Raw genomic sequence first — 27,930 nt, 5'->3', positions numbered from 1 at the left:
GCAGCAGCAGCAGCAGCAGCAATAATGTTTGAATACAAATCTAAGAGATGGATAGGGCAAGATTGTAGCCTTGAAATTGTTAACAGTTGAGGGGAGAATATAATCATTAGGAATCACCTGTATGTCATTTGAGAAGAGAACAAAACTGCTTTTCAAATATATTAACATTTACCTACATTCGACTTTCTAAAACTGTTATTCACACACTTAATCAAAGAAGTCCCAGGCTACTTGAATTAAGTATTCTCTTCCAGGTCGTTTATTGAAGGTCTTTTAGTTGCAAAATCAAAACAGAAACTTGATGATTAGGAAATATTGAATATTAGGCCATTATAAGGAAATGGTTAGGTTTTTAAAAACTTTTCTCTAACTAATCTTTAGAGATAGACTAGTTCTTAAAAGAGCTCTGAAGTCTCTCTGAGGGGCAATATTTAATTTCCCTGCATTGATATTGTCAAACAGTCAAAATCTCACTTCCTTTATTTTGGCCTGAGGCAGGCAAAAGAGAAATTGATATAGAAGACACGATTAATTCTTTTTTTCTTCTTTGAGCCAGAAAATGACAAAAAAAATGAATGAGATAGATAGCAAAAGGAGGTCATGATTCTAAAAGACTGTTTTATAGCTGCTCGGAGTCTGATAGAGGAAAGGTTAAATGTGTTTTAAATGTATGTACTTAGCTACTGATTCTCATAATGCCATATGATCTTGCCAGGGAGAGGGGATCCAGTGGCAAAGATGGGGGGTGGAATGGAGCTGCAAATTAAACTCAGTGATATCTCTGTCTGGGCCATGAAACTGTCTTTCTGCCAAGCCACAACCTGAACTCTGAACTGCAGCAAGGGAGAAAGCTTTCACTTGAATATGTAGGTGCTTTCAAACTGTCGAATTTATGATGCAACTCTGTGACTAAACAGAGCGGCAGTTTCCTGTTCTCTAAAAGATAGTGCTAATTCAGTTCCTACTGTTGTTATTTCTTTTTTTCAGTTAATTTTTATTGGAGCATAGTTGCCATTTCTACAGCAACTCCTCCCAGAAGTCCCCCACCTCTCAATCTGGCCTCCCCAGCTTCACATGGCTACTCCAGGGGCACCCAGGAACACAAGATACCCTGTATCTCGTTCTCATAATTCTCCTAACACACCTCGTTTATTCCATTTTTAACTGGCTAGGACACAAATTTCCATGTGTAGTTGTGGTCAAATGATTTAGTCAAGAGATAGAACAGAAAATTTCTTTTTATGTCTTCTGTACCCTACCAGGAAATGTCAAAGTAAAACTTTATGATTTTCATAGTATTTTCAGTAACAGTCTATAGTCTCTCTCCTTTTATCTTAATAATAGATGATCATTTTAGAATATCAAAATAGGTAGAAGGAAATTAAAGTCAGCTATCATCTCATGATTAGATCAAATGTAAGTACTCATTGTTATTGATAGTTTTGTTTTGTCCCATTTGTGTGTGTATTTGTGCCATGCATGTATTAGTAGAGGTAAATATACAGAGGCATTTTTTCATAACCTTGGCATTTTAATATGTATTTACTTGTTTGCTTATATATTGGCAGTTTCTCCTGTGTCACTCATTGCTGCATCCGCAGCAGTTTGAAGAAACTATGAAGTCTTCTCTGCCATCTAGATTTGCTGTTTGTCAAGCTTAACTCTTTCTTTTATCTAGATCTATCTCACTTTTTAAATTTCATGTCGTTATTTTCCTAGATCTTTAAAATCTAATACCATTTTTAATGGTGGTATAATATTTTACTGGGTAGGTGCATCAGTATGTACTCATTTTTCTTTTAGACATTGAAAATGTTCCCAGTTTTTCTTAGTCTAATAATGTTGTTTTTATGTATTTAATATGTAAATCTTAGTATATAGTCAATGATTTTCTTAGGAAGATTGATAAAAGAGCCTTTTACTGTGCCAAAGGCAATGAAATTTTAAAAGGCCTCTTTTTGCATTACCAAGTTGCTTTCCAAAATGGGTACATATATCAATTTCCTTTCCCAATAGTGATAATTAAGAACACTTAATCAGCATTGTATCATTATTTATAAAAAATCTTTGTTAAATGAAAAGCAAAAGTTAAACTTCCTTAAGTTCCAATTTCACACAAGAGGCTTAATACTTCTTCCTTGTCAGGTAGCTGTGTGGATGCCACATGGGGGCATGAATAGTCATGATTCAACAGAATTCTTTGTATATCATGGGCACTGATTCTTTATATCCTGTTGTTTTTTTTTTTGTAAACATTTTATGAATTTTTCATATAAATACATTTTTCTTTATGATTCAACTTATAGAACTTTGAATTTAAATATAGTAACTAATAAGTAAAATGTTTAAATATTTATTACATTTAAATGTGGGGCTTCCCAAGTAGCACTAGTGGTAAAGAACCTGCCTGCCAATGCAGGAGACACAGGAGATGCTGGCTAGATCCTGGGTCAGGAAGGTCCCCTGGAGGAGGAAATGGCAACCCACTCCAGAATTCTGGCCTGGAGAATCCTATGGACAGAGGAGCCTGGTGGGTTACAGTCCATGGGGTCGGAAAGAATTGGACATGACTGAAGTGACTTAGCAGCAGCAGCACATTTAAATGTAACCATTAAAAATTTTTTCTGTCTATTGCTTTTATATCATAACTGTTTCTATATCCTAGATCATTTAAATTTCACTCATGTTTTGTTTGTTTTTCCTTGATTTTTTTCCATTGAACATTTTGTCTTATCTGAAATGGATTTCTTCAAGTGTGATCCATCCAACGTATCCATCTATCCTTTATTTTTCCCCAATATTCCAATATCCCATCATTTCTTGAACAGTCATATTACCTTTAGCTTATGATATTTACTTAGTTTATAACATTTACTACAGTTATTATATATTAAGCTTCTATGTCATGTACTAGGTTTTATTTCAAGGTAATCTATTCTGTTTCACTTATCTCCTCTATTGATATATCAACCAATTAATATGCAATTTTTATTATTAAAAGTTTTAATGCTTTTTTTAATTGAGAGGAAAAGGAGGCCTTAATCAGTATTCTTTTTCTCTAAATAAACCAACATGAGTATAACATATTTGTATAAAGACAGTTTCTACTCTTAGCTTTCCATGCATAGGAAGAGAATCCATGCAGTACTTTGAAATTTAAAACTCATGGTTTTTCAAGTTATTTTGGTAATATTATCTCATAACTTGCACTATATAAAGATATTTTCTGCATATATGCATAGAGAAGGAAATGGCAACCCACTCCAGTATTCTTGCCTGGAACATCCCATGGACAGAGGAGCCTGGTGAGTGACAGTCCATAGGGCTGCAAAGAGTTGAACATGACTGAGTGACTAAGCATGCCCACATTGTATATATGACTGAATTCTTTATAGTCTAGAAATTTCTTTTGCTGTGTACTATGGTTAATTGCTGGCTTATTCTTTTTATTCTATTGGATTTTTTAAATGCTGACTAATTAAAATAACCTACAAGTTATCAGCTAATAATATTAGTCTTAATCTTTTCCCCTCTAGCCTTTCTTTTTTAACACCTGATCTCTACTGATAAAGCACCTTTTGTAATATTTTTAAACAAATATGGAATATTTAAACAAATGTGGAATATTTTTAAACATTTTAAACAAAATGCCAAATGCCAGAATATCAATAGAAATTTCAGTGGAAACACGCAAAAGTTATTTCTTTATGATGCTTGTAGTTGTTGAATCAACCATGTAAGGGATTAAACATGAAAGAATGTAATTATTATGTATGTATCCAACTAGTTCAATTTATACTCCTGAGAAATAATCTTTTGCCACACAGAGTATAACCATGGCAATATACACAATTCCTAAGCAACATATATTATAAATAATAAGTTTTTCCCTTGACATCTTTCTTATCATTGAACCAAACATCTGTGGGAAAATACTCAAATCATGTTTTTAATGCATCTCTTAGACACTTGCTACTTTTCTTACAAAATGAGAATGCAGTATTGAATTATATCATTTCTAGCACTTATTTTCTTGTGGTGGTTCCAGCTTATTTGGTACAGTTCCAAATGTATGTATAGAAATCAACTCAAGACACAATTGCGTTGCTCTCTCAATCCAATAGTCAATCAAGAAGCTCAGTGCTTTGACCGGGAGTGAGTCAGCTGCTATCACGTATTTAGAAGTGAGCCTTCCTCGTGCCTTTTCCCTTCCTCAGTGGTATCTTTCAGTCTGTGATCGCTTTCCACTGGCTGCCGCCTCTAGGTTGCGAGCCCTGATCCTTTCACGGTGTGGACACCCTGTTTGTTTGCACTGCTATGTCTCTGCCGATGGTTGCCAGCTGACGCTGCCATGCTGTGTTCATGTTTTATGGGGAAACGTTCATGTGTGGCTGCTGTGTTTGATATTAAATCTGAGATGAACTTCAGGAAACCTCCTGCTTTTTATTAAAAATGATTTTGGCTAGGGGCTGTGTTATCCTGTTCATAAATCAGGTGTTTGCAGAGATTTAATAATTTAGAATTCACATGAGGTTTGGATGGAATAAACATTCCTTTTTTTTGTTAAAGCTGCCTCTTAACATTTTTCTCCTTTTTCCTCTTCATTGCTTCCATTTATTTATTTTTTTAAAGTCTTCTTTTGGGAGATTTGTACAGATTTATCTCATAGCTGTGAAAATAATATAAAAGGAAGAGTCAAAACGATAGCTTAGTTTGCTTGAAGTAATTTAAATTTGCTAAGTTTTTTGAGTTTTTCCATCACAATTATAAACATACTTCTAAGTTTTTTAATCCCTTTATACATCCAAAGTAGTTATCTTCTCTTCTTGCTTTAATGTCTTTTAGAACATGTCCAAAAATAACAGGTTGATAAAAAGCAAATAAATAAATGAATAATAGAGGCCAAATAGTCCAGGAACTCTCCACATGTGATTACAATGTTTGTAAAAAGCAGAATTATCCTTGAGAGTGACAGAGTCCTGACAGCTCCTCATGAAAATATTTGCACTAGAGTTTTAGAGCAAATGCTTGCAGGACACTTGATGTGCTCAGTTGAATGTTCTTAATTTCTCTGTTGAATCTGGTTAAGTGTGAAAATACAAGGATATTTGCAAAGACTTTTGGAGTTAAAAATGTTTTGTTTTCCTCACATTGAAAATAGTAGAGAATGAGGAGTACAGGGGTTGTGGAGCATACTCTGAAATAGAGAGGAGGCTTCTCTAAGGGGAGATTTCAATCCGAGCCTGACTGACTGGGGCATCATGTGAAGAATGGGAGGTGGGGAACTCCATGTCTTATCCTGTTCAAATTTTGGATTCCATAAGAGAATGAATTTTTTATTGTAGTTTATATCTTTATCACTTTACTTATAACAATGTCTAGCATAAATAAGATATTTGACAAACAGTGGTGAAGTGAATGAACTTTTTTATAAACAACTCTGATAAAACGACAATATCCTTAATAATGTTATTACAAATGTCGTCCTAAAATTCATATAATTTTAAAAAATATATTTGTAATAACATTTTGATGAAAGCTAAAGGCATGAAATATAAATGTCTTTGATAATATTGTCCATTTAATGTGGCATCCAGAAGTCTGACCTGATCTATAAACACTGTCTTAGAATTTGGAGAAAGGACAGACCACTTAGCCTTTAAATGCTTTTCTGTAATGGTCAGCCAGGCTGATACAATGTAGGTAGTTGTAATGTGCTGGTATTCCTGATTGAGGATAGAATCATAATCTCAAGACCCAGAAGAAGAGTTTGAAAGTCACGCCAAAGAATTGATGCTTTTGAACTGTGGTGTTGGAGAAGACTCTTGAGAGTCCCTTGGACTGCAAGGAGATCCAACCAGTCCATTCTGAAGGAGATCAGCCCTGGAATTTCTTTGGAGGGAATGATGCTAAAGCTGAAACTCCAGTACTTTGGCCACCTCATGCGAAGAGTTGATTCCTTGGAAAAGACTCTGATGCTGGGAGGGATTGGGGGCAGGAAGAGAAGGGGATGACAGAGGATGAGATGGCTGGATGGCATCACTGACTCAATGGATGTGCGTCTGAGTGAACTCCGGGAGTTGGTGATGGACAGGGAGGCCTGGCGTGCTGCGATTCATGGGGTTGCAAAGAGTTGGACACGACTGAGCGATGACAGAACAAGGCAAAAGCAGGCATTTCCTTGGATGCTCTGATACATGAGCAAGGGCTTAGCTGAGTATTCAAAGGATTCTATTAAACAGTCTTTACAAATCAGCTTTATTTGCTAAAGTGATCAAATGATGATCTTCCAAGTGAAATGGACACTGCATTTCATTAATTCAGCACCCTCTTTAAGGAGGAAGTTTAAGCCTGAAGAGGTCCAGTGATCTTCTAGGTCCCTGCGAATGACTGGAACATGAACCAGCCTTCAGACTGGAGTCCATAGAATTTTTCGTAATTCTATGAAATCAAGTTAAAAACAAACATCAAAGGCAAAACTTCAGAGAAAAGGTTTTGCATAAAGAAAGCTTACACTTGCGATGGTGTATGTACATTTTTTTCTCTTCTTGGTTATAGGGATTTGAGGATGGGGCTAAGGGAGACTATGTAAGAGAAGGGGAATTACAGGGTGGGCGAATGAGGGAACCACTTCTCTTTCTGAGGCAGGTGGCCCCTCAACCATTGCATGTTGTGTTGGACTTTGTAATACAGTGTATCCCTAAGGAGAGAGCTTGCCTGTGAATCCTTGCAATCTAAGAAAAGGCATTAGCAAATACAAGATAAAGCACAAAAGCTTATTTTTCAAAAGGTTTAACTTTTGAGCTGAAAGATAAAAGATGACGATATCCATTTCTACTGGGTATACAAGTCTTGGTAACGGGAAAGCCCAAGGAGAGCAGAGAGGAGCTTGTAGGAAGTTCTGCCATTCTGGGGGCCTTTGTGACCTTTGCAGGGAACTGTCAACTGTTCCACACAGGAGTCTTCATCATCACTTTCTTGATAATGACATATTATCTCTCTTAACTGGCAAGGTGCTTAACCTATCAGCTCTTTTTCTTCTCATCTTCGCCGTTCTCTGTAGCTCCATTAAGCTGCTGTGTCATGTTCTCTGGAGCCTGGCCTTGTGAATTTACCATTTTGATTAAAGTCAAGACATAACTATTAGCTCCCCTATCAACTTTATACCTTTCCTGCTAAGAATTTTTCCCTTAATTACCTATATGTAGGATTTGTGGCAGTGAAAAATTATTTTAACTTTTAGGATCAAATATATCTATATATGCAATCATTCATAGATAGGCAATTTATGAACCCGATTCATGTACCTTTAATAGGAAGCCAGTATTGAGTCCAAAAATTATCTAAAGACATGATTTGACTTGTAGCATCTGGAGGAATGATGTTAAAACTATTCAAAAGCACTGGATCACTTCAGTTGTGTATCAACACATAAAACAAGTAAAAGAGCACTGATCTGGTTGAAGTGAGTGAGAATAGGTTCACCTACTTACCTATTAGTTATTATATCTATGCACGTATGTATGTTAAGTTGCTTTAGTAGTGCCCGACACTATGAGGGGAGAAGGCACTGGCAACCCACTGCAGTACTCTTGCCTGGAGAATCCCGTGGACGGAGGAGCCTGGTGTGCTACAGTCAGTGGTGTTTCAAAGAGTCGGACATGACTGAGCAACTTCACTTTCACTTTTCACTTTCATGCCTTGGGGAAGGAAATGGCAACCCACTCCAGTGCTCTTGCCTGGAGAATCCCAGAAACGGAGGAGCCTGGTGGGCTGCTGTCTATGGGGTTGCACAGAGTCGGACACAACTGACGCGACTTAGCAGCAGCAGCAGCAGACACTATGAGATTCTATGAACTGTAGCCCTCCAGGCTCCTCTGTTGGATTTGATTTATGGGTTTATAGTAGGAGAAGTGCTATCAGTTCCTTCGGAGACTCATGTTAATGGCCTGAGGGAATTTTGACTCTTAATTCCCACTTACTATGCCAAAGTGGGTATATTTATTTTACATCACCTTGTTCTTAGCCTAAGAGTATATTTATTAAACATTGCATTATCTTATTATGTGTCCTTGGTCAAAAAAAGGCAATTATACATTGATCTCAATTATACTGATTGATTTCAATTATACATTGAAGTGCAGGGGATATTATATTTCAAAAGAGTGAATAATGGGGTCTATGTTTGCTCTGTTTCTGGGAAGTTGGAAGAATAATAGAATTTTCACTATTCTAACTTTTTCAAATGTTTTAATTTATTCTCATGTGGGACATCATTTTAAAGACTTTATGTCATATACTAGTCTCTTACAAAACAAAAGACATAAGATAAAAATTAATGAGGACCCATTTTGTCTCATATAAATTAATTCACTGAGATCGACAAAAAGTCTTGATAAAATGAAGTCCTTCATTCTCTTATTAGTTAGGGTAATGCTAGCTGCTTTAACAAATGAGCCACAGATTTTCAGTGGCTCTTAACAATCGAAAGTTCAAATTTTTTTTTAATTTTATTTTTTAACTTTACAATATTGTATTGGTTTTGCCATATATCAACATGAATCCGCCACAGGTATACACGTGATTTAATTTTTAAATCATGTAACAGTTCACCGTTGGTGTCCCTGGCTGCGGGTGGATTTTATTCCACATATTGGTTCTGTGGCCCAGATTCCTTCTTCCGCATTGTGGTTTTGCCTCTGTGTAGATCCTCTGCAACTAGGGAAGTAGGGGTGGAGTGCAGGGGTGAACAAGGCAACCCACTCTTAACCACCTTGTCTGCAATTGCCACATCAGTCGACATGGATGAATGAGCCACACTCCCACCTAGATACTGGAGAGTCTGGGAAATGTCCATCTAGATAGCTGCTTCGCAGGAATACTTTGGAAAGAAGAACACAGAATTGTGACGAGTAGTTCATTTACTCAGCCATATGTATCTGAGGCCTTCCCTGATAGCTCAGTTGGTAAAAAATCCGCCCACATTGCAGGAGATCCTAGTTCGATTGCTGGGTTGGGAAGATCCACAGGAGAGGGGATAGCTATGCACTCCAGTATTCTTGGGCTTCCCTTGTTGCTCAGCTGATAAAGAATCTGCCTGCAATGCAGGAGACATGGGTTTGATCCCTGGGTTGGGAAGATCCCCTGGAGAAGGGAAAGGCCACCCACTCCAGTATTCTGGCCTGGAGTTGGACACGACCAAGCAATTCTCACTTTCACTTTATGCATCTGAATCTCAGGAACTTGCTTATTTTGAAAAAATGGTTTGTATCACCTTAGAGTACTTTACACAAAATCCCAAGGAAAATATAACATTTTAAAAAGTATAGTGTAAAAACAATATAACAAAAATAAGGATTGAACATTAGTGTGAAATGTAATTTATTGTTATTAAGATATTTTATCTTCTGATTTATTTACTTGCTAACATTTTATCAAAAACCAATTTTGTTTCTATTTTTGTGCACTCAAACTTGCCTACTAATATCTCTACATTCATCCATGATAAATATGGATAACTGTAATACATCTGGAAGACACACTCTAAATCTTGAGAAAATAAGAAAAAATGAGATGCAGACAATGCAAATTTTTTGTGCATATGAAATTCAAGCAAATGAAAATTTACTCTCAAGCTATTTACATTTTGCTGAATAATTTTATTTAGGCATGAATTTATTCTAATAGTGGGATAAAAAATCAAGTGTTGTTAGGGCTGAAAATGCTTATACTAATGCTTCTGATTGCTTATTACCCTGTTTCTGAATTATAAGTTTCTACTTTAGTTCATTTTTCTGAGCGGTTTTGCTGCACTTTTCTCTCTCTCATGTATCTGTGTACATTGTTCCTTGAGCCTCCTTGAGCCTGCAGTCTTTTAATCTGTTTCTGTTCATTTCTTACATCTCCCTACAGGTTTCTCTATCTTCTTTTTGTTTATGGAGTTCTTCATCTGTGGACAATGGAAAATGGTGAGATTTAGATTAGACATTAGTGGTAATGAAATTTACAGCGTCTCAGTGAAAATACCCGTAACTTTGCCAGAGTGCAGTTAAGAAGCAGAGGGCAGGTGTTTAATGCTTGAAGTCAGTGGGATCACTGTGTACCTTTATGTGACAATCTGCTTGTCACATCACTGTGTTCAGCCTTGGCCCAGAAATTGTCATTAAGTTAGAATGTGAACCGTGGACCTCTAAGAATGTGTATAAATAGCTTTATTGAATGTATTCTTCCTCTTGCTCCATTTTCTCCTTTCAGTGACAACCCTCACCTTCTTCCCAACTGTCTCCTCAAGTGCAGTTCTCTTGTAGTGTTATTAACAGTCCAGTTCCCACTCGCGGTGTATAACTAGAGATATGATAGCACTAAATAACAATGAGACAAAATCACTAAAAACATATAAAGCAATTCATCAGAGTCCAGTCATCTGTAATCTAACTGGAAAACAATCCAAGAACTCTTCTTTGTAATACAGTCCCTGCTGGAAACATCAGAAATCACCTAGCCAGATATTACATTTCCATTCTAGAGGGCATCTCTGGAGAGTTTGAGATGAGCAAGAAACAGGGAAATTATGTAAAAATGTATGAAAGAAGAATCACATGAATGAAAAAATATAGATTTCCTTTGATATATACTATTATTTATCTTTTGGTTTGTAACATATTTGGAGTGAGATAAAATTAACAGTAGTGGTAATAAAATAAACTGAATAATTCTTCAAAATTAAATTGGTGGATCAAAAAGGGATTAGTAAGACATGCTTGAGTCACTTCTGGGTCAGATCTAGAGAAAGGTTTTCAAGGTTTCCTCAGGGTCCTTATAAAGAAAATGGGAAATATGTATGATTCTAAAATAAGTACTCAGAAGCAAAAAAGTATTTATAATATTAAATATTTTGTGTTGACATCAGTCATGGCTTTTTTTCAGTTATATAGAAACAGTTTACTAAAAATTTTAAAATTCTGTGAAAAATCCCATTTTCCTTTTTATTTGTATCTCATATCAAGAAGTTTGCTGTTTTCATGCCCATTTTTTTAATTTTTATTTTTAAAATTTTTAATTGGAGGATAATTGGTTTACAATGCTGTGTTGGTGTCTGCCATACAACAACGTGAATCAGCTCTAAGCATGCATATGTCCCTTCCCTCTTGAATTTCCCTTCCATCCCCCAACCCCACCCCACCCTCCAGGCTGTTACAGAGCATCAGCACCAGGTTGAGCTCCCTGTGTTATGTAGCAACACTTAGCTTCCCACTAAGTGGAAAGTACTTAGCTGCTCAGTCCTGTCCGACTCTGTAACTCCATGGATTGTAGCCAGGCTCCTCTCTCCATGGGGTTTTCCAGACATGAATACTGAAGTGGGTTGCCATTTCCTTCTCTAGAGGATCTTCTCCACCCAGGGATAGAATCTGTGTCTCCTGTGTTGCCTGCATTGCAGACTGATTCTTTACCCACCAAGCCATTGGGGGAGCCCCAGCTTCCCACTAGTTATCTATTTTGCTTATGCTAATATTCTGGCCCTTCTTAATTTCTCTTTTTTCCCCTCCCTGCTTCCTCCTGAATGCCAAAAACTTGCATTAAAATATTAATGATTTTTAAATTAAAAAAATGTGAAGAATCAAGCACTTCTCTTAGAAGTTTCCAGTATACACAAGAGTAGGTTTTAGCAGAACTGTCATCATGCCCAGTTCATGGCTCAAAGACAATTTTAGATGCCTGGGGACCAAGGAGTTTTGTGGTCCCTAGTGGGTATATCCACAGAGGAACGTATGAAACTTACTTTCATTCACAGAAATCTCAGAAGATTTTATGCCATTTATAAAACAGCTTTAGAAATATCCAGAAATTCAAGTGATTACAGAATTACTCAGATGTCTGAATATCAGAAATCTTTGTGACCTTCAGGTTCCTCAGCTCTGAAGAATCAAGCTAGGTTTGTTAATTCTGTTTTTGTGGCAGGAGTCTTTTTAGCCAATACGAAGCTGGAAACAATGATCATTTTTGATGCTCAATCATATAGATGCAAAGTGTATAAAAAATGCATCCCATGCTGCATCATTTGTGATGATTAAATGCATAGTAAAATATACTTGGCTTAAAATGTGTCACATGGTAACATTAGAAGATATCAGCCTTCTGATCTTTGTATTATAAATAGAGTATGTGTTTGTCAGCATGTAAAAATCCTAGGAACTTTGTACCTAGAGTTCAGGTAAGCACAAAGCAGACATGTTATCCTGGATGAGATAAACTCCATGAATGTGGAACTTAGCACTGGAAGATCTAGGTTCAGATCCAGCTCTCACGCTTACTACTTTTGTGACCTTGGCCTGTCAAGTCGTGTAACCTCTCTGAGCCTTGATTCCCTTGTTTGAAAATACAAACAAGGGAAAATTGTTTGAAAATTGCCTCCTGTTTCAGTGAGTTTTGGATTTTGTCATTTGTTCATATTCTATTTTATTTCACAAAGGATATGATATGCCATGTGTGTATTTGGAGATAAAATGTATTTGCCAGCACTTTGTAGATTATGCAAATATAATCTACCTGCCATTCCTATTGGGATTATTTAAATTTCTGAGGAAGCCTACCCCTAGAATGAGAGTGCTTCTAAGCAGATGTTCCAGAGACCTCCATTTAATAATTTCTGATAAAATAAACATTTATCCATGTGTTACATAGACCAGTTACAGACGCCAATTTAAAATAAGCCTACAACAGAAGACTATCCAAGACCTTTTAATTGGAGACTATTTTCAATTAATAAAAATATCAGATTCTCACTTAATTCTTCCCATTAATACATAATTGAAAAGACTATATCCATCTGTCTGTCGACCTGTGTATATAGTTTGTTGTTTATTGTTGTTATTTAGTTTCTAAGTCTTGTCTGACTCTTTGCAACCCCTTGGACTGCAGCCCACCAGGCTCCTAGTCCATAGGAATCTCCAGGCAAGAATACTGGAGTGGGTTGCCATATCCTCCTCAGGGGATCTTCCTGATCCAGGGATCAAACCCCTGTCTCCTGCATTGGCAGGCAGATTCTTTATCACTGCCATACCTGGGAAGCCAGGTATATAGATAGATATGACAAAAAAGCTCTTAAGGATTAAGTCTCTTTTCCCAATACTATCTTTCTAATAATTAGTATATTGTTAATCATTAAAAAAATGCACAAACATTTGAGAGAGTATAAGTCATAGGTGCAAATCATTTTTATTCAGCTTAAAGACAATGCTTTTGTTGCATTTACAATTGATGCATACCCCACAGTAACACAGGGGCTTTGAAATATCAGTGGCCTACCAGTTCCCTTGATTCCTTTTGTTATCATATGCCATTTGCCTTAATCTTGGGTACTAACTGTGCTTATCTGCCCTCTGCATCTAAAGCCTCCAGAAAGATTGCTTCTGCATGGCCTAAGAGCTTTTATCAGCTCACCCAGTGGCTCTTAGGCTTTGCTGCTTGAAATCCAGGAGTTACGCACATGGTGCCAAGCCCTTCTGAACAAATGAACTGTTCTTGGTAAATGATCGCTGTTTATGCCAAGGCAGCCACAACCTCCTCTCCTTCCCTTTGTGAAAGTGAAATGGAACCTTAAGGACAGAAGCTAGTGGCTATCTGGCCTCATCCTCTCCAATTCCCATGGCTTAATTTTACCTCAAGAGGAATTACTGGGCTTATTGTGAATTGCTGCAAGTTTAGACCCTTTTCCTCTTTTATCCTATAGTTTAAACTCCTTTGATCCGCCCCCCCCCCACTCTGGTATCTATACAGTGTTTTTGGCTGATAGTAAAACTGTTAATAATCTATTTAAAATTATCTGATGTGTATGCTTACTTTTCCTCCTTTTCTGTAAGAGTTGTCTAGGGAAGTTTATTCAGTGAGCTTTTGTTGTTTTTAAATTAAGGAGGAACCAGTATTTCCTAAATATTGAGATTTTTGAAAACATTTCCTGGACATTATAGTTCACATAAGACAGAAACACTGAAGTATAGCTCTTAAGAACTATAATGTTTCATAATTTACGAAAATCCTGGAATAAGTCTTTTCCCTTCCTTCATACTACATGAAACTGCATTTTCAGTGAATACATGAAGAATACAGCCATGATAAGAGCTTTCCAATGAACATTATACATATTCAATAGTTATGATTTCTCTGAAAATTGAGTTTGAAGACCCACATCCATGAGAGAGAGTTTTCTTTAGTGGTTTTAAGTGCTTTGACTTCAAGATAGGCTAGATTTGTGGCTGAATTCTGAGGTTCTACTTATCAGCTGTGTATCCTGAACAGTTCTTTAAACTAAGACTTCATTTACTCATATATAAAATGGTGATGATGCTCCTAAATAACAGAATTTTCCAAGGATAAAATGAGACAAATATGTAAAGTAGAGGGTACATAGCAGAGTTGCTGCTGTTGTTTTTGTTATTGACAAGTTGAGGAAGGAAAAAAAGAAAGGGAAACTAACCTGGAAACTTCAATTTTTTTTAAGATCCCTTCTGCTGGAGTCAGTTTAGAAATCCCCCCTCAGAAAGACCATAATCTCTGGGCAGGAAACAGGGAGGTTGCCTTGGGAGGCTAGGTTCTCTGCTGGGAGAGCCACCATCAAATTTCAGACTCACTCCTCTCTGCTCTGTGGCAGCATCACGTGATTGACAGTACTACCTGTCCTGGACGGGTTAGGTGACTTCATTGCACTGAACAATAAATCACTTCACTTTTAATTAGTAGAGCCTTCGCATTTCTTAATCCTCTTGCGAGGAATCTCTAGAAAGTCTCTCCCTCTCTGCTTCCCTCCTCCACAGAAAGAACTCAGAACCCTATTTGGGATGTTATAGAAGCTTAGGGATTCAAATTTAAAGAAATACAGTGAGTGATTGAAAAGCTGCCTGTTCACCTTCTTGCTCAGCTGCTTCCGCCTTTGCATTGATCTGCCACCTGTCTTTCAAAGAAACAGGCATCCTTGTGTGCTAAGTCACTTCAGTTGTGTCCAGCTCTTGGCGACCCCATGGACTGTAGCCTGCCAGGATCCTCTTACATGGGATTCTCCAGGCAAGATTACTGGAGTGCCCTCCTCCAGGGGATCTTCCCCACCCTAGGATCAAACCCATACCTCTTATATCTCCTGTATTGGAAGGCAGGTTCTTTACCACTAGTGCCGCCAGGGAAGTACCCAAAGAAACAGGATTCATCTTTAATTTGCCCTGTGCCATTTACCCCTCTGTTTTGTATTGGCCCAGTGATTTCCTTTGCTTACACTTAGCATTTATCAATCACAACGAGCAATGAGTGTTATGGTGTGAACAGCAAATTCCATAGGACCCTCTTCACGCTGGGGAAGTGGAACATCTGCTCCTTTCCTGTTAGGATGCCAGGATTTTAGAGGTCAGTGTGTTTCCCCATCGAGGCTTAAGGCTTTGGGGATCAGTGGAAGTGTCAGGCTCCAAGCGCCGTAATGAATGGCAGTTGCTGACTGGCTGGGTTTGCCTGTTCTCAACAGGGGATAGAGAATTCAGTGTAATGAGCTGGGACTTCGTGTGCTCAACACACCCAGCTTGGGGAGTGAGACAGGCTGTGCCTTTTTTCCTTCCTGTTTTCAGAACTGTATTTTCATCTTGGAAGAAATTATATGGAGGTCTTCATTAGTGGCATCCAGCAGGGTTAAGGCTCCATGAGGGCTGATAAGTTCTATGGCTAAAAAAACCCCATCAGCCTTTGTGCAGGGAGCTGAAGGTTTAAGTTGCTTGAACCGGAAAGAGTCTGAAGAGGTGATTATGTTAAGCAAGTAATGTGTATCGGTAACATGGAATCAAATTATTAGGGTCAGTAACTTCCTGACTTTCCAAGTGCATTAAATGAAGACATAACATTGCATTTGTGCCGGATACTTCATGATGCTGTGTGGTGTCAGTGCTGTCCAGTCATATGTACTTCACAGCATGTCACCTCTAATTTCATGGGATTATCTGTGCTATGGCTTTAATAGATACTCATGATCTTGAGCTTCCTTTGAACTCACAGCAGGGCAGTGCAAAGCCATTATTGGAAGCACTTTTAGGCTTTTTGTGTTATGTACAAAATTATTATTGCCATCATTTAGAAAGGTAGATACCTCCTGTTCCCGTGCTTCCAATACTGTACACTTATTTGATGGCAAGGAGAATTACTGAAGGGGAAAACACTGAATGCAAAATACCTTTTTGGAAACTAGTTTTAGAAAGGTTGTCAAGCCAAGTGAATTAGTATTTGAAAGGCATTTGAAAGGCCAGTGGATCTCAAAGTGTGGTACCCTGGCCAGCAGCATCAGAATCACCCAGGGAGGTGTTACAGATGCAAATCCTCCTGAATCAGAACTTCTTGAGGTGGGCTCAGCAATCTGTGTTCCAACAGACCGTCCAGGTGATGCACGCTCAAGTGTGGGAAACACTGCTCTAAGATCTATGGAGTAAAAGAATGGGACAGACCCATATGTTCTGGGGCAGAGCAGTAGGCAAGACAAATGTAGTATCTCCCCTCGTGACCCTTATTAAATTACAAAGGACTATGTGGTACTTCACCCAGATGAAGTGTTTATACATACCCAACAGAGCCTGTAATTATCCATACTGTTTTATTTTTTGCTTTGAACGAGCCTGTTATTTTCTTTGGTCTCAGAGAAATGACTAACAAAAGATGACTAATAAGCAATTCCTTTGTGCATTTCAGAACCATCCCCCTTGCGATATGTATATCTATGGCCATTGTCACTGTTGGCTACGTGCTAACAAACGTGGCCTACTTCACAACCATTAGTGCCGAGGAACTGATGCTTTCAAATGCAGTGGCGGTGGTAAGTCTAAGTGGGGCTAATGCCGGTTTGAATTTAGGCTAATGAATTGATGCAGTTTTAGAGTAGTTCCCTCCAGTGGAAAGTGTTTTGGTAATTTAGTAATTTTTTTGAACTGAATGATAATGAATATTTTAAAAATTTAGGACATACCTTAGCGTATTCCATTTAACTAAACTACAGCTATAGCTACAGCTGTAGCCATTGATACAACTACAATCCTATACAATTTCTGTATTATTAATTTCATGTAAAATATGTCCACATATACCAGCTTGAAAACACATTTCCACATACACATTGAATAGAAGGCATTATTCTTCCAATGTGTCTTTAAGTACAGGTGGGCAGTTACTGAATTTAAATGAATTCATTTTGGGGATATGCAAATTGCAATTTATTCTGTACTCTTTCCTGTTTAGACACTTTTTAAATGCTAACTTAAAATCTTTTCCCCAAAGTATCACTTTAGAATTTCCAAATAGACCATATGCATTTGTGTTTTTTTTTCCTAGTATATATATCCTTTTGAATACTAGCTCCTAGGATATTATTAATTTGGGGAAATAGAGTTATTCAAAGTTAAACAGATGTCATTTTTATTGTACTTCTCAGAATATCACAGAAGCTAATGTGTATTTTAACTCCTAAAGAAGTGGATACTTATAATTTCACAGCATTTTCCAAAATTTATTTGACTTCAAGACCATCTTTTGCTTCCAGAGGTCATGTTAGGGGACTGTTCTTCTGTGGCACAGACTTTTTGGTATAAAAACTTAGCTAGTAAGAGAGCGCTCATTCATGACCTTGTAACAATGAAGGGTGGAAAAAAAGAACTTTCCACCACTAGATGTCGGTTCCTTTTAAAATAGTCACTATTACCTCATAATAATCATCCGCAGGGAACATCCACAGGGAACAAATTATCCCATTTCGTGAACCTATGTACGAGTTCACTGTATTAAAGAAGACTTTGCCCACTGCTGTAACTTCTACCAGACAACCAAATGCACAGAGCTTTCTGATGTCAGGTCGTCATCTCGTCTTACTAGACAAAGGGCAGCACTTAGTCTCCGAGCGTAATGTGGTCCATTAATTACATAGCGCCAGCTGCTCAAGGACAAGTAAAGAATCCCACATCTTTTTCTTTTTTTAAAATATATCCTTCATGAAAATCTGCAGTCTTGCACATGCCATAGAATAAAAGGAAATGTCATAAACTTCGCTTCTCTTTTATATTTTCTGTGACTTGATTCCCTCAGACTTGTATTGGTATTCTAAGCTTTTAATAAGAAACTACAGAAGGAATTGGCAGATACCTGAGAGGGTGGGATTGACTTGATAAACAGAGATGCAGCTGATGTGATTTTTCCGGGGCAGAAGATTTTCAGAACTGTTCTTATCCATGATACACATATTAAGTCATCACTTATTTTTCATCACACTTCTAAGTCATAACACTAGGATTGGTATATGAAATAAGTATCTGCAGCACTTCTCAGTCTTCCTTTGTACTTCACTATAAACATGTGGCTTTCCAGACTAAAGAGAAGGTATCATACAGAAGGATTTCTGTCTCCAAAAGGAGAAATTCTAAATTGAGCTTTTTTTTTTTTTACTTCCCAGAGTCAGAGACAATAGATATCATAGTTGATAGATTTGATAAATGGATCACTGCTTTTTGAAGGTAGAGGAAAGATGCTTGTTTAGACTGTTGTCCACAGTTTTGTAGCAAGCAAGGCTACCTGCCTTTGATTATTATCCTAAGAGGTTAGTCTGACCCTAACCCAAAAGAAGGATTGTAAAACACACACGTGTCACCAGGTGAACAGAGAGTCATGGAGCGAGTTTGGCCTAAACTGTTTCATTTTATTCTACTTTCTGGCAAAGCATTAATTTGCTCCCTTCTGCCGTTCACTAGACCTTTTCTGAGCGGCTCCTGGGAAATTTCTCATTAGCAGTTCCGATCTTTGTTGCCCTCTCCTGCTTTGGCTCCATGAATGGTGGTGTGTTTGCTGTCTCCAGGTGAGTAGTTCAAGCATTTCTAGAAAAGCATTTCTGTTTTTGAGATGGGATGTGATAAGGATAAGTTTAAGAAGAAAAGAAATAGCGCCTCCAGACTTGTTGCTTTTAAAGGGACACGCGAGATTGAAATCTTCCTCAGCACGTCCTTCTCTGTCCATTAGAGGGCACTGCTTGTCTGCTCATAGCCTACTCTGAAGCCAGGCATCAAGGGTTTTTTTTTTTTGGATGTATGTCTATAACAACAGCATTTTATTTCTAGTAATAAAATCTTTGGTTTCTCTAAAGAAAAGGTGACAAGAAAAAAAAGTAAAGTCACAGACACAAGAAATCATCATCCCACCATCTGCATCCCTTTTGTTCTGTTTCATCTAGAAATCCTTTTTGATTTAATATGAAAACCCAGTCAGATAAATATGAATGTTTGGTGTATGTGTGTATGTTGTGTTGGATTGACAGCACACAGGTAATAATAGGAATCTAGAACTAAATTCCCCACCAGCTTATGTATATGGGGGCAGAGCTGTACTGAATCGGATGTTGCTATTGTTTCTCCTCAAGGAATCATATTTTGGCAGATATTTATAAAATTCAAAATTTGATTTCTCATAATGTACTCTACTTTAAAAAGCAAAACCTAAGTAATCACCATTTGGTGCAAAGAAGGTGCAAGTTTTCTCTTAGCTTTCCGGATTTTCCCCCTTGGAAATGATCAATTATACATTTTTCTCCCATCAGGTTATTCTATGTTGCATCCCGGGAGGGTCACCTTCCAGAAATCCTCTCCATGATTCACATCCGGAAGCACACTCCTCTGCCAGCTGTTATTGTTTTGGTAATGCATATTAACATGTGTATCTAGATATAGCCTCAAAGGACAGGTTAGTAAGGAGAATTTCTTTCTGTTCCCATCCATCTCTGAATCGGCTCTCTTTGTATCATGGTGGAGTTAGAGAGGCAGGATGCTTTCCACTGCTTCCCTTTATCCAGTATGCTGTGCTGTGCTTAGTCGCTCAGTTGTGTCCAACTCTTTGCGACCCCATGGACTGTAGCCCTCCAGGCTCCTCTGTTCATGGGGATTCTCCAGGCAAGAATACAGGAGTGGGTTCCATGACCTTCTCCAGGGGATCTTCCCAACCCAGGGATTGAACCCAGGTCTCCCACATTGTAGGCGGATTCTTTACCATCTGAGCCATCAGAGAAGTTCAAGAACACTGGAGTGGGTAGCCTATCCCTTCTCCAGGGGATCTTCCTCACCCAGGAATGGAACTGGGGTCTCCTGCATTGTAGGCAAATTCTTTATCAGTTCTGATGCACTTTTGATGCTTTGGAGCAATAACCAAATCACTTCTCTTTCACCTTTGTAAAAATTTGTGAAATGGAAGGGAAATGATTACCTGGGCTTTTGTCAATGACTTAGAGCCTCCGCAGAAAATGGTATAGAGTAAAAAGTCCCAATTCTATTGAAAGTGGAGCTAAAAGCTACAGTCCCCAAATATCCAGATGTCTCATCAGAGGCCCCATATGATGAAATGCATACAAATTTATAGAAAAAGTCGATGAAATCCTAGACACTGCAGTGATTTTGTGCTTAAAAGTGAGACTTTTGAGGGCAGCCTAAAGGGAAAAAAAAATAAAAGCACCACAATTTAAACTTGAGCTGTAGGATTCTTTAAGCAGAGAAAAGTATTTGCAAAATGTGGGATACAGAAGACTGTGGAAGGTATGCAAGTCCGCAAATCCTCATTGGCAATGTTATATTCCTTTTTATTTACTATTTTGTAACATTTTTCTCTGGTGGAATCTGCTGTCAGGACCACCATAGAATGCATTGATACACCTTTTTTTTTTTTCTCTCCATGAATTTCATTTGTTTCAAAATGTCTCCTTGAAATTTCTTTGTCAAGTATGTTTACTCTCTGTGTGGCATCTGGATGTTTACGTCACTTTGGGAACAGAATGTATTTATTCTGTGAAGAGGGTTTTTTTCCCTTTAAGCTTCTGCTATCAGTCATGCCGTCCTTGGTATGTGCAGCTGGAGAGACTTGCTATGCTGATCTCTGTGCTTCATTCTTTTCTGTGGTCTTGAGGGTCATACGTGGCAGGCACATGGGGAAAGGAAGTGTGGGGGAAAGAAAGGTCATGTTTTGCATTCAGGAGACCACACAGTCACCCCGTGGCTGTCTCTCCTGTGTGTGCACAGCCAGGAGCTCACCAGACACCATTCACAGAGCTTTCTGTAAATGTTTGTATTGGATGCGCTTCTAATTTTTATTGTTAGTTATTAACCATCGCTGCCCTCTGGATCTTTAAATTTTGAGCTATTGAGTGTCCTGTGTTTTACTCTTGGAAAACACATTCTCTTAATGAAAAACAATGAAAAATAACACATCAATGTATGTGTGTATGTAGGAGTAAAGAGTAAGATATAGCTAGGAGGGTAGTGGAGTATAGATTTTAATCATGATGCTAGTTAATCAGTAGAAATAGTCATTTGGAAAATACAATAATATTGTGTAGTGATGTTATTGCTTGTTATCATGTTTGTTCCCTTTTAACTCACTGAGTGTGATTTTTCTCTTCCTTCCCCCAGCACCCTTTGACAATGATAATGCTCTTCTCTGGAGACCTCTACAGTCTTCTGAATTTCCTCAGTTTTGCCAGGTGGCTTTTTATTGGGCTGGCAGTTGCTGGGCTGATTTATCTTCGATACAAACGCCCAGATATGCATCGTCCTTTCAAGGTAACCTCAGCAATCTTCATGGGTTTACATAAATCTTCCTCCTAATATCTGGTCCTCTCTCTGTCATAACTTGATGATGAGGAGCTTGGGCAGAGGGCAGAATCCTCTAAAATAAAACGTTTAACTCTTGCAGGTAATGCCTTCATATGGGATTTATTTTAGTTTGGAAAAATTGTTGATTAGTTTGTTTGTGATATACTGAGCTTTGTATGTCGCACTTTTGAAAAGGAGTATTAACATTAAATGGTCGTTACATTGATTTTTCATTAATGTGCCTAATCTGATACATTCAAAGTATAGACTACTCTTTTATGCTGAATAGTTGTGGACAATCATGCGGAGAAAGAGCGAGGCAGATACATATGGAATCATCACTAATTAATACTCTAAAAAGGAATTATTGTCATTTAATAACTAAATCATGTCTGACTCTTTGTGATCCCATGGACTGTAGCCCGCCAGGCTCCTCTGTCCATGGGATTTTCCAGGCAAGAATACTGGAGTGGGATGCCATTTCCTTCTCCAGAGGGTCTTCCAAACCAAGGATCAAAACTGCTTCTCTTGCATCTCCTGCATTGGCAGGCCGATTATTTACCACTAGCACTACTAGGGAAGCCCCCAAAAAGGATGCTGCTTTTCAAAAAAGGCATTTTGAGTATTCTTGAATGTTATGACTTGTTACATTGCCCCTTTTCCGCATCATGCACTCCAGAAGTAATAAAGATGTAAAATACATACAAAAGTGAAGATGTCTGAATTTACCACTTAATAGAATGTCCATTTACCATAACGAAGCATTTCCTTTTGGGAAGGCTGATGAATATGCTTCTCATCTCCTTCAGCCTTGAATGTTCATGGTTTGATTTGAACTCACTATGTATTTGCTTTTAAGAAATAACACAGATACTGTTGTCCATCATGTTGTCAGAATTTGTTTCTAATTATATTCATTACCTAATGCCGGTGACATCTTTATTAGTGGTTGAATAGGAGTTGGCCTATTTTATCCCTGTCAGTTCGTATTGTGAATCTCCAACAGAAAATCAATATGCACTGAAAGGCTTTAACATGTAACAAGCAGCCTGTGCTCTTGGCTCTACATTAAAGTGGATTCTAATCATAATTATCAAAGAAGCAATCTTTTACAATCAGAAACGTAAATCATAATGGTACTTAACTAGTAAAATAATTCAAACAGAGCATCTCTAATGAAACACACTTATTTATCCTTAGATTTTGTTCTACCCAAAGATTTATTTTTAATTTAAAGGAGTGCTTTTAAATCAGTATCTGCTCTGTGCCCTAGTCAAGAGATTTTCATAGAAAGGTAAGTAGGATGGTGCCTGTCACCTGGTTGCATGATCAAAGTGTATCACCTGATCACATGACTGCAATGCTCAACTTGAATCTACCTTCTGTCTCTCAAGCCACGTTTGAAGTGGTTTTCTTTTTTGCTATGTTCCAGGTGCCGCTGTTCATCCCAGCTTTGTTTTCCTTCACATGTCTCTTCATGGTTGCCCTTTCCCTTTACTCAGACCCATTTAGTACAGGGATTGGCTTCATCATCACTCTGACTGGGATTCCTGCCTACTATCTCTTTATTATATGGGACAAGAAACCCAAGTGGTTCCGAAGAATGTCAGGTAAGACTTTTAAGCAGTTTTAGGACCTTCGAGAGACTGTGTTGTAGAAAGCCCATCTCTGTGTACATATATGATACACACCTTAAAGTCTGAAAATACCACTTGGGAAACTGCTAGTTTGAATATATTAATGCATTCTAGAAAAGGCAGGAAGGATATTTAGGGTAGAGTCACTGAATCCTTTGAAGGTATTTAGTTTGATTTTCTTTAATCACTTCTTAGGAGAACCAGTTTTTGCATAGAATTTTTATCAGCAGTACTATAAACAACCTAATTGTTCTACTGAATCCCTCACTTACCTAATTGTTTTTATCCTGGGCTGAATGCAGTTTATTGATTCTATATGATAACACACTACTTAATGAGTGGTGTGAGATTTGGTGGGGGGTCAGGTAGAGTCTGAAAAGTTCTCAAGTATCATGGTTTCTTTTATTATAACACTGCCCAACTCGTGAATCGTGGAGAATCACAGGAACAGCAAGAATGATCAAGAAAAGAAGAGCAGTTGACAATTATTGAGTGATTTTTTGTGTTAACATATATATATATATTACCATATTTAATCCTTTTATCAACTTTCTGAGCTAGAAAAATTTATCCATATTTTATAGATTTTGAGTAGTAGTATGGAAGAATCCATATAACTTGTTCCAAGTCATGAAGATATTAAGTAGAAGACCTAGAATTCCAACTTGGGCAGATTTGTACTTTACAAAAGTCATCCTGATGATAGGGACAATGAGGATGGAATAGAGAGCATGAGGCTGAAGACATTCTCAAGAGTAGTGATTAGTGGTTATCACAGTAATCCTGACTGAACTGAGAAAAGTCTGAATAAGGTGATGTTGGCAGGGTCCAGAGGAAAATGAAAGATATTAAAGATGAAAAATCAACAGAGCTTGGTGACCAGGTGTGTTGAGGGAGGAGAAAATACAGTAAATCAGTAGGTAGGAAGAGGACTTAGGAATAGCCTCTGCCAAAAGCCATCAAAAGCCTAACCCTCTGTCAGGGGCTGGGAGATTCTCTCTTATATCATCATCTCTTTCATTCCTCCACAAGATCCATGTGTGAATTTGTTGATTTCTATACCCAGATAGGACAACCAGAATGCAGGAAGATGTAGCATTTTTTTAAAAAATTTATTTCTTTTTGACTGAAGGATAATTGCTTTACAATATTGTATTGGTTTCTGCCATACACCAACAGGAATCAGTCATGTATATTAGGTACATACATGTCCTCTTCCTCTTGAACCTCCCTTCCACCTCTCATCTCTTCCCACCCCTCTAGGTTGTTACAGAGTCCTAGTTTGAGTTCTCTGAATCACACAGCAAATTCTTTCTGGCTATTTATCTTACATATGGTAGTGTATATGTTTGGAGAAGGCAGTGGCACCCCACTCCAGTACTCTTGCCTGGAAAATCCCATGGATGGAGGAGCCTGGAAGGCCACAGTCCATGGAGTCGCTGAGGGTTGGACATGACTAAGCGACTTCACTTTCGCTTTTCACTTCCATGCATTGGAGAAGGAAATGGCAACCCACTCCAGTGTTCTTGCCTGGAGAATCTTAGGGACAGGGCATCCTGGTGGGCTGCCATCTATGGGGTCGCACAGAGTCGGACACGACTGAAGTGACTCAGCAGCAGCAGCAGCAGTGTATATGTTTCCATGTTATTAAGCTGGGATTTGAAGCCATAGCTTCTGGACTTCAAATTCATGCTCTTTTTATACTGCATGCCTGGGGGAAGAGAGAAAGAAGTAAAAATATATCCAGAGGAGCAAATGTGTTCTTGCTGGTGAGTTTAGAAATCCTCTTTTGTTCTTCTCTTTCATTTTAATTTACTTACTTTACCATCATTAATTTTTTAAAGTCTAGTGAAAAGTTCAGGGAGAGTTCTGGTAAAATTATTAATAAATAATGTCAGTGTTACTAAATATAAAAAAGCAAACAACTTTATGTACATTTTGCATCTCTACTGTGCTGTACAAACTCATTTAGAAGCTAGTCCTTTAACATAGACTTAAGCTACTGCCTTTTATTAACTTGGTATTTGATATCATACTACTATTTATACCTGCATTTTGTTTCCTAGCTAGCAACATTCTTCCCCAAAGAAGTGTTACGGTAAAAGTTAGGTTCTTCAATGCTAACAGGGCAACACTGTTTGCCTAGCGGTGTATTTAATCCTTGTTTCTTGTCAGATCACACTAGTTTTCTGTAGAATAGCTTTGGTAAAGTTTTCTCTGCTGTAGGCAGTAAATATAGAGCTTTTTCTGAAAAAAAAAAAAAATCCAAGTCTTGTTACACAATATTTACCATTAAGATTGCTCATTATTAATTTTCAGAGTAGATGAGTATTTACCACTGGGAGGTCTTTGTCCATTGCAGAATAACTAGCTAAAGACAATTAAAATCCCTGAACACATGGAAAACCTTGAGAATTTTAGGAAGAGCAGGTTGCCTTAGAGTTGAACAATGAGAGAGATTACATGAGAGAAGGAGTTCCTTTTACTTCCCCTATTGAATAAACATTTTGTCCCTCCTGTTTGTAGTCAGCCAACGCTAACAAAGCTTTCCTTCTGCTAACATGTGCATATTTTCTTTCATTTCTTTGCTGGTGCATATTAACTACTGATTTTCTTGCTTGCTCCTTTGATGTTTTTCTGTGCTCATGTAATTTTGAAGTTTTCTGTTATTTTTCTGTCTCAAATAGCGTTTTGAACATCTCCAAGGACTCTAAATGTAGTGTTAGCCATTTGTGAAAGTAGCAGTAGTAGTAGTAGTCCCATAATGGTTATTTGGTTCTCAACAACGCCATTGAGTCTTGCCAGGGAGCGTGGCAAATCTGCCTCTAAACTGCGATCATTGTAACCCTTTATCTTTATAGCTGCCTTGAAAGTGAGTCTGCAAAAAGCAACAATCCTCCGTAATTTTGTTTGATTTTCCTCTTAGGCAGCATTCTTGTAGTAAAATAAAGAAAGTTCATAATATTTATTGCGGTTGTAGCAAGTATTTTCCTAGCCTTTGGCCAAAACAAATCACACACACAGACAACACAGCAGAGTCTGAACCACTGTCTCACCTCCTCTCCCGACTGTTTCTGTTTGGGGCGAGAGAAACTCAGTGTGAACTCAGAGGCCAGAGAGCCTCTGCTTGGTGCCCTGTGTACAGATTTAACATCAGATTGTTCTGTTGGGGAACATTCTTTAGCCTTGATACCATATTTTCACCCAAATATACATGAACAGATTAGCCCTGTGAAATGATAGTTTATCAAAACCCATCTTACCGAGGATGCTTCCATTAAAAAAAAAAAAAAAAAAGAGGTCGCCAGAACAACGTTCAGAAAACAGGGAGGTAGACTGCTGAGTTCAGATAGCCAGGGAACTGCAGACCCGGAGGAGCTGAGTTTCAGAGACTTGATGAATTTCTGTGGCCACAGGATGCCAGTATTGAACCACGTTTCATTTGACAGCGTTCCTGGGATGAGAAGAAAAAAACGTGCTCTTAAGGGAACAGTCGGATGTGCAGAGAGCTTTTTTCCGCCATCTGTGACGGAGTGTTTAATTCTTCTGGATCTTTATTTATTTATTTACAGAGGCACGAGCTTCTCACCCAAGGAAAAAGGAGCAGATACCCCACCGATGTAGTGAAATTCATGGAGCTAGCTAGAGCCACCAAAGCCCAGCCAGGCTTCCCCGCAGCCCTTTTACTTGGCTGCCTCTCTTTATCAGTCAAACCTCATCCCAGCTGAGACTGAATGGGATGACTGGAAGCTGATGCTTCTGGCTCCGGGCATGATGTGGAGGACAGCTGTATTTAAACAGAATCTTGAGTTATAGAGGATCACACTGGGCAGCACCAGCAGAGTGACTGTAGTCCGTTGTGGTGGACAGTGATTTTGCAAAATCAGAGTCCTGAGAGCATAGTCTGCATACAGTGTGTCGTGATAGTTTGTTTATGGTATTTCACTGAAAGCTGCTGCATGCATTTGACAGACTCCTCGTGAAACCTGCAGGCAAGCTTTTCAATGAGTTTAAGCTTGTCTACATTTCTCAGGAGGTCAAACCATCTTCACTGTAAGGGTGAAATGTAGCCAGGCCTGTGAAAGGGTTTTGAAGGCTTTTCAAAAAAACGTAAATACTGTTATTCTTATTATGATTTCTGGGAAAGCTTGGTTTTGTGCCAATACTTCAGTAGGCTTATTCACATTTGGCTGTAGCTCCTGTGCTTGTACCAGGCATGATTGGGTAAATCAGATTTGCAGGGTCAGAAGTTGTTTCATCTGATTTCAAAAACAATTACTGAACATGAAAGGCAAAGCTAAAAATCCTACAATTGCTGTTTGGCTTTACATAACTAAGAATATCAAATGCAGACTCAGTAGCTCAACTTTATTTAGAGAAATATTGTGGGACTGATTTATCCCGAAAGCCAAAGACCTTATATGTGTAGGGATGCAGTTGGAGGCCACTGGCCTGCAGCTTTCCTGGGCAATCAGCAAGTTTCTGTTGCCTGTGTTTCTGGTAACTTATCCAAGAAATCATTGCCTAGACCATTATCAAGGATCTTTTTCCCTATGTTTTCTTCTAGGAATTTTATGTTTTCAGATCTTAGGTTTAAATCTTGGATCTATGTTAAGTCAATCTTTGTGAGTGGTATTAGGTATAAGTTAAGTTTTATATTACTT

General features: G+C 38.1%; 1 protein-coding gene across 1 annotated transcript in view; it reads left to right on the top strand.

Moving 5' to 3' along the window:
* The window catches only part of SLC7A11 (solute carrier family 7 (anionic amino acid transporter light chain, xc- system), member 11), an 80,724-nt gene that overhangs the window by 46,798 nt on the left and 5,996 nt on the right, over positions 1-27,930 (top strand). The window contains exons 7-11 of the mRNA XM_010830268.1: positions 16,711-16,834; positions 18,753-18,856; positions 19,592-19,688; positions 21,447-21,596; positions 23,062-23,239. Of these exons, the coding sequence (XP_010828570.1) occupies positions 16,711-16,834; positions 18,753-18,856; positions 19,592-19,688; positions 21,447-21,596; positions 23,062-23,239 (653 nt within the window). The remainder of the gene's footprint in view (positions 1-16,710; positions 16,835-18,752; positions 18,857-19,591; positions 19,689-21,446; positions 21,597-23,061; positions 23,240-27,930) is intronic.

The sequence above is a fragment of the Bison bison genome, unplaced genomic scaffold, assembly GCF_000754665.1.
Source record: "Bison bison bison isolate TAMUID 2011002044 unplaced genomic scaffold, Bison_UMD1.0 scf7180017864517, whole genome shotgun sequence".
In the NCBI taxonomy this organism is placed as follows: Eukaryota; Metazoa; Chordata; class Mammalia; order Artiodactyla; family Bovidae; genus Bison; species Bison bison.
This window is presented reverse-complemented; position numbering and strand designations above follow the sequence as displayed.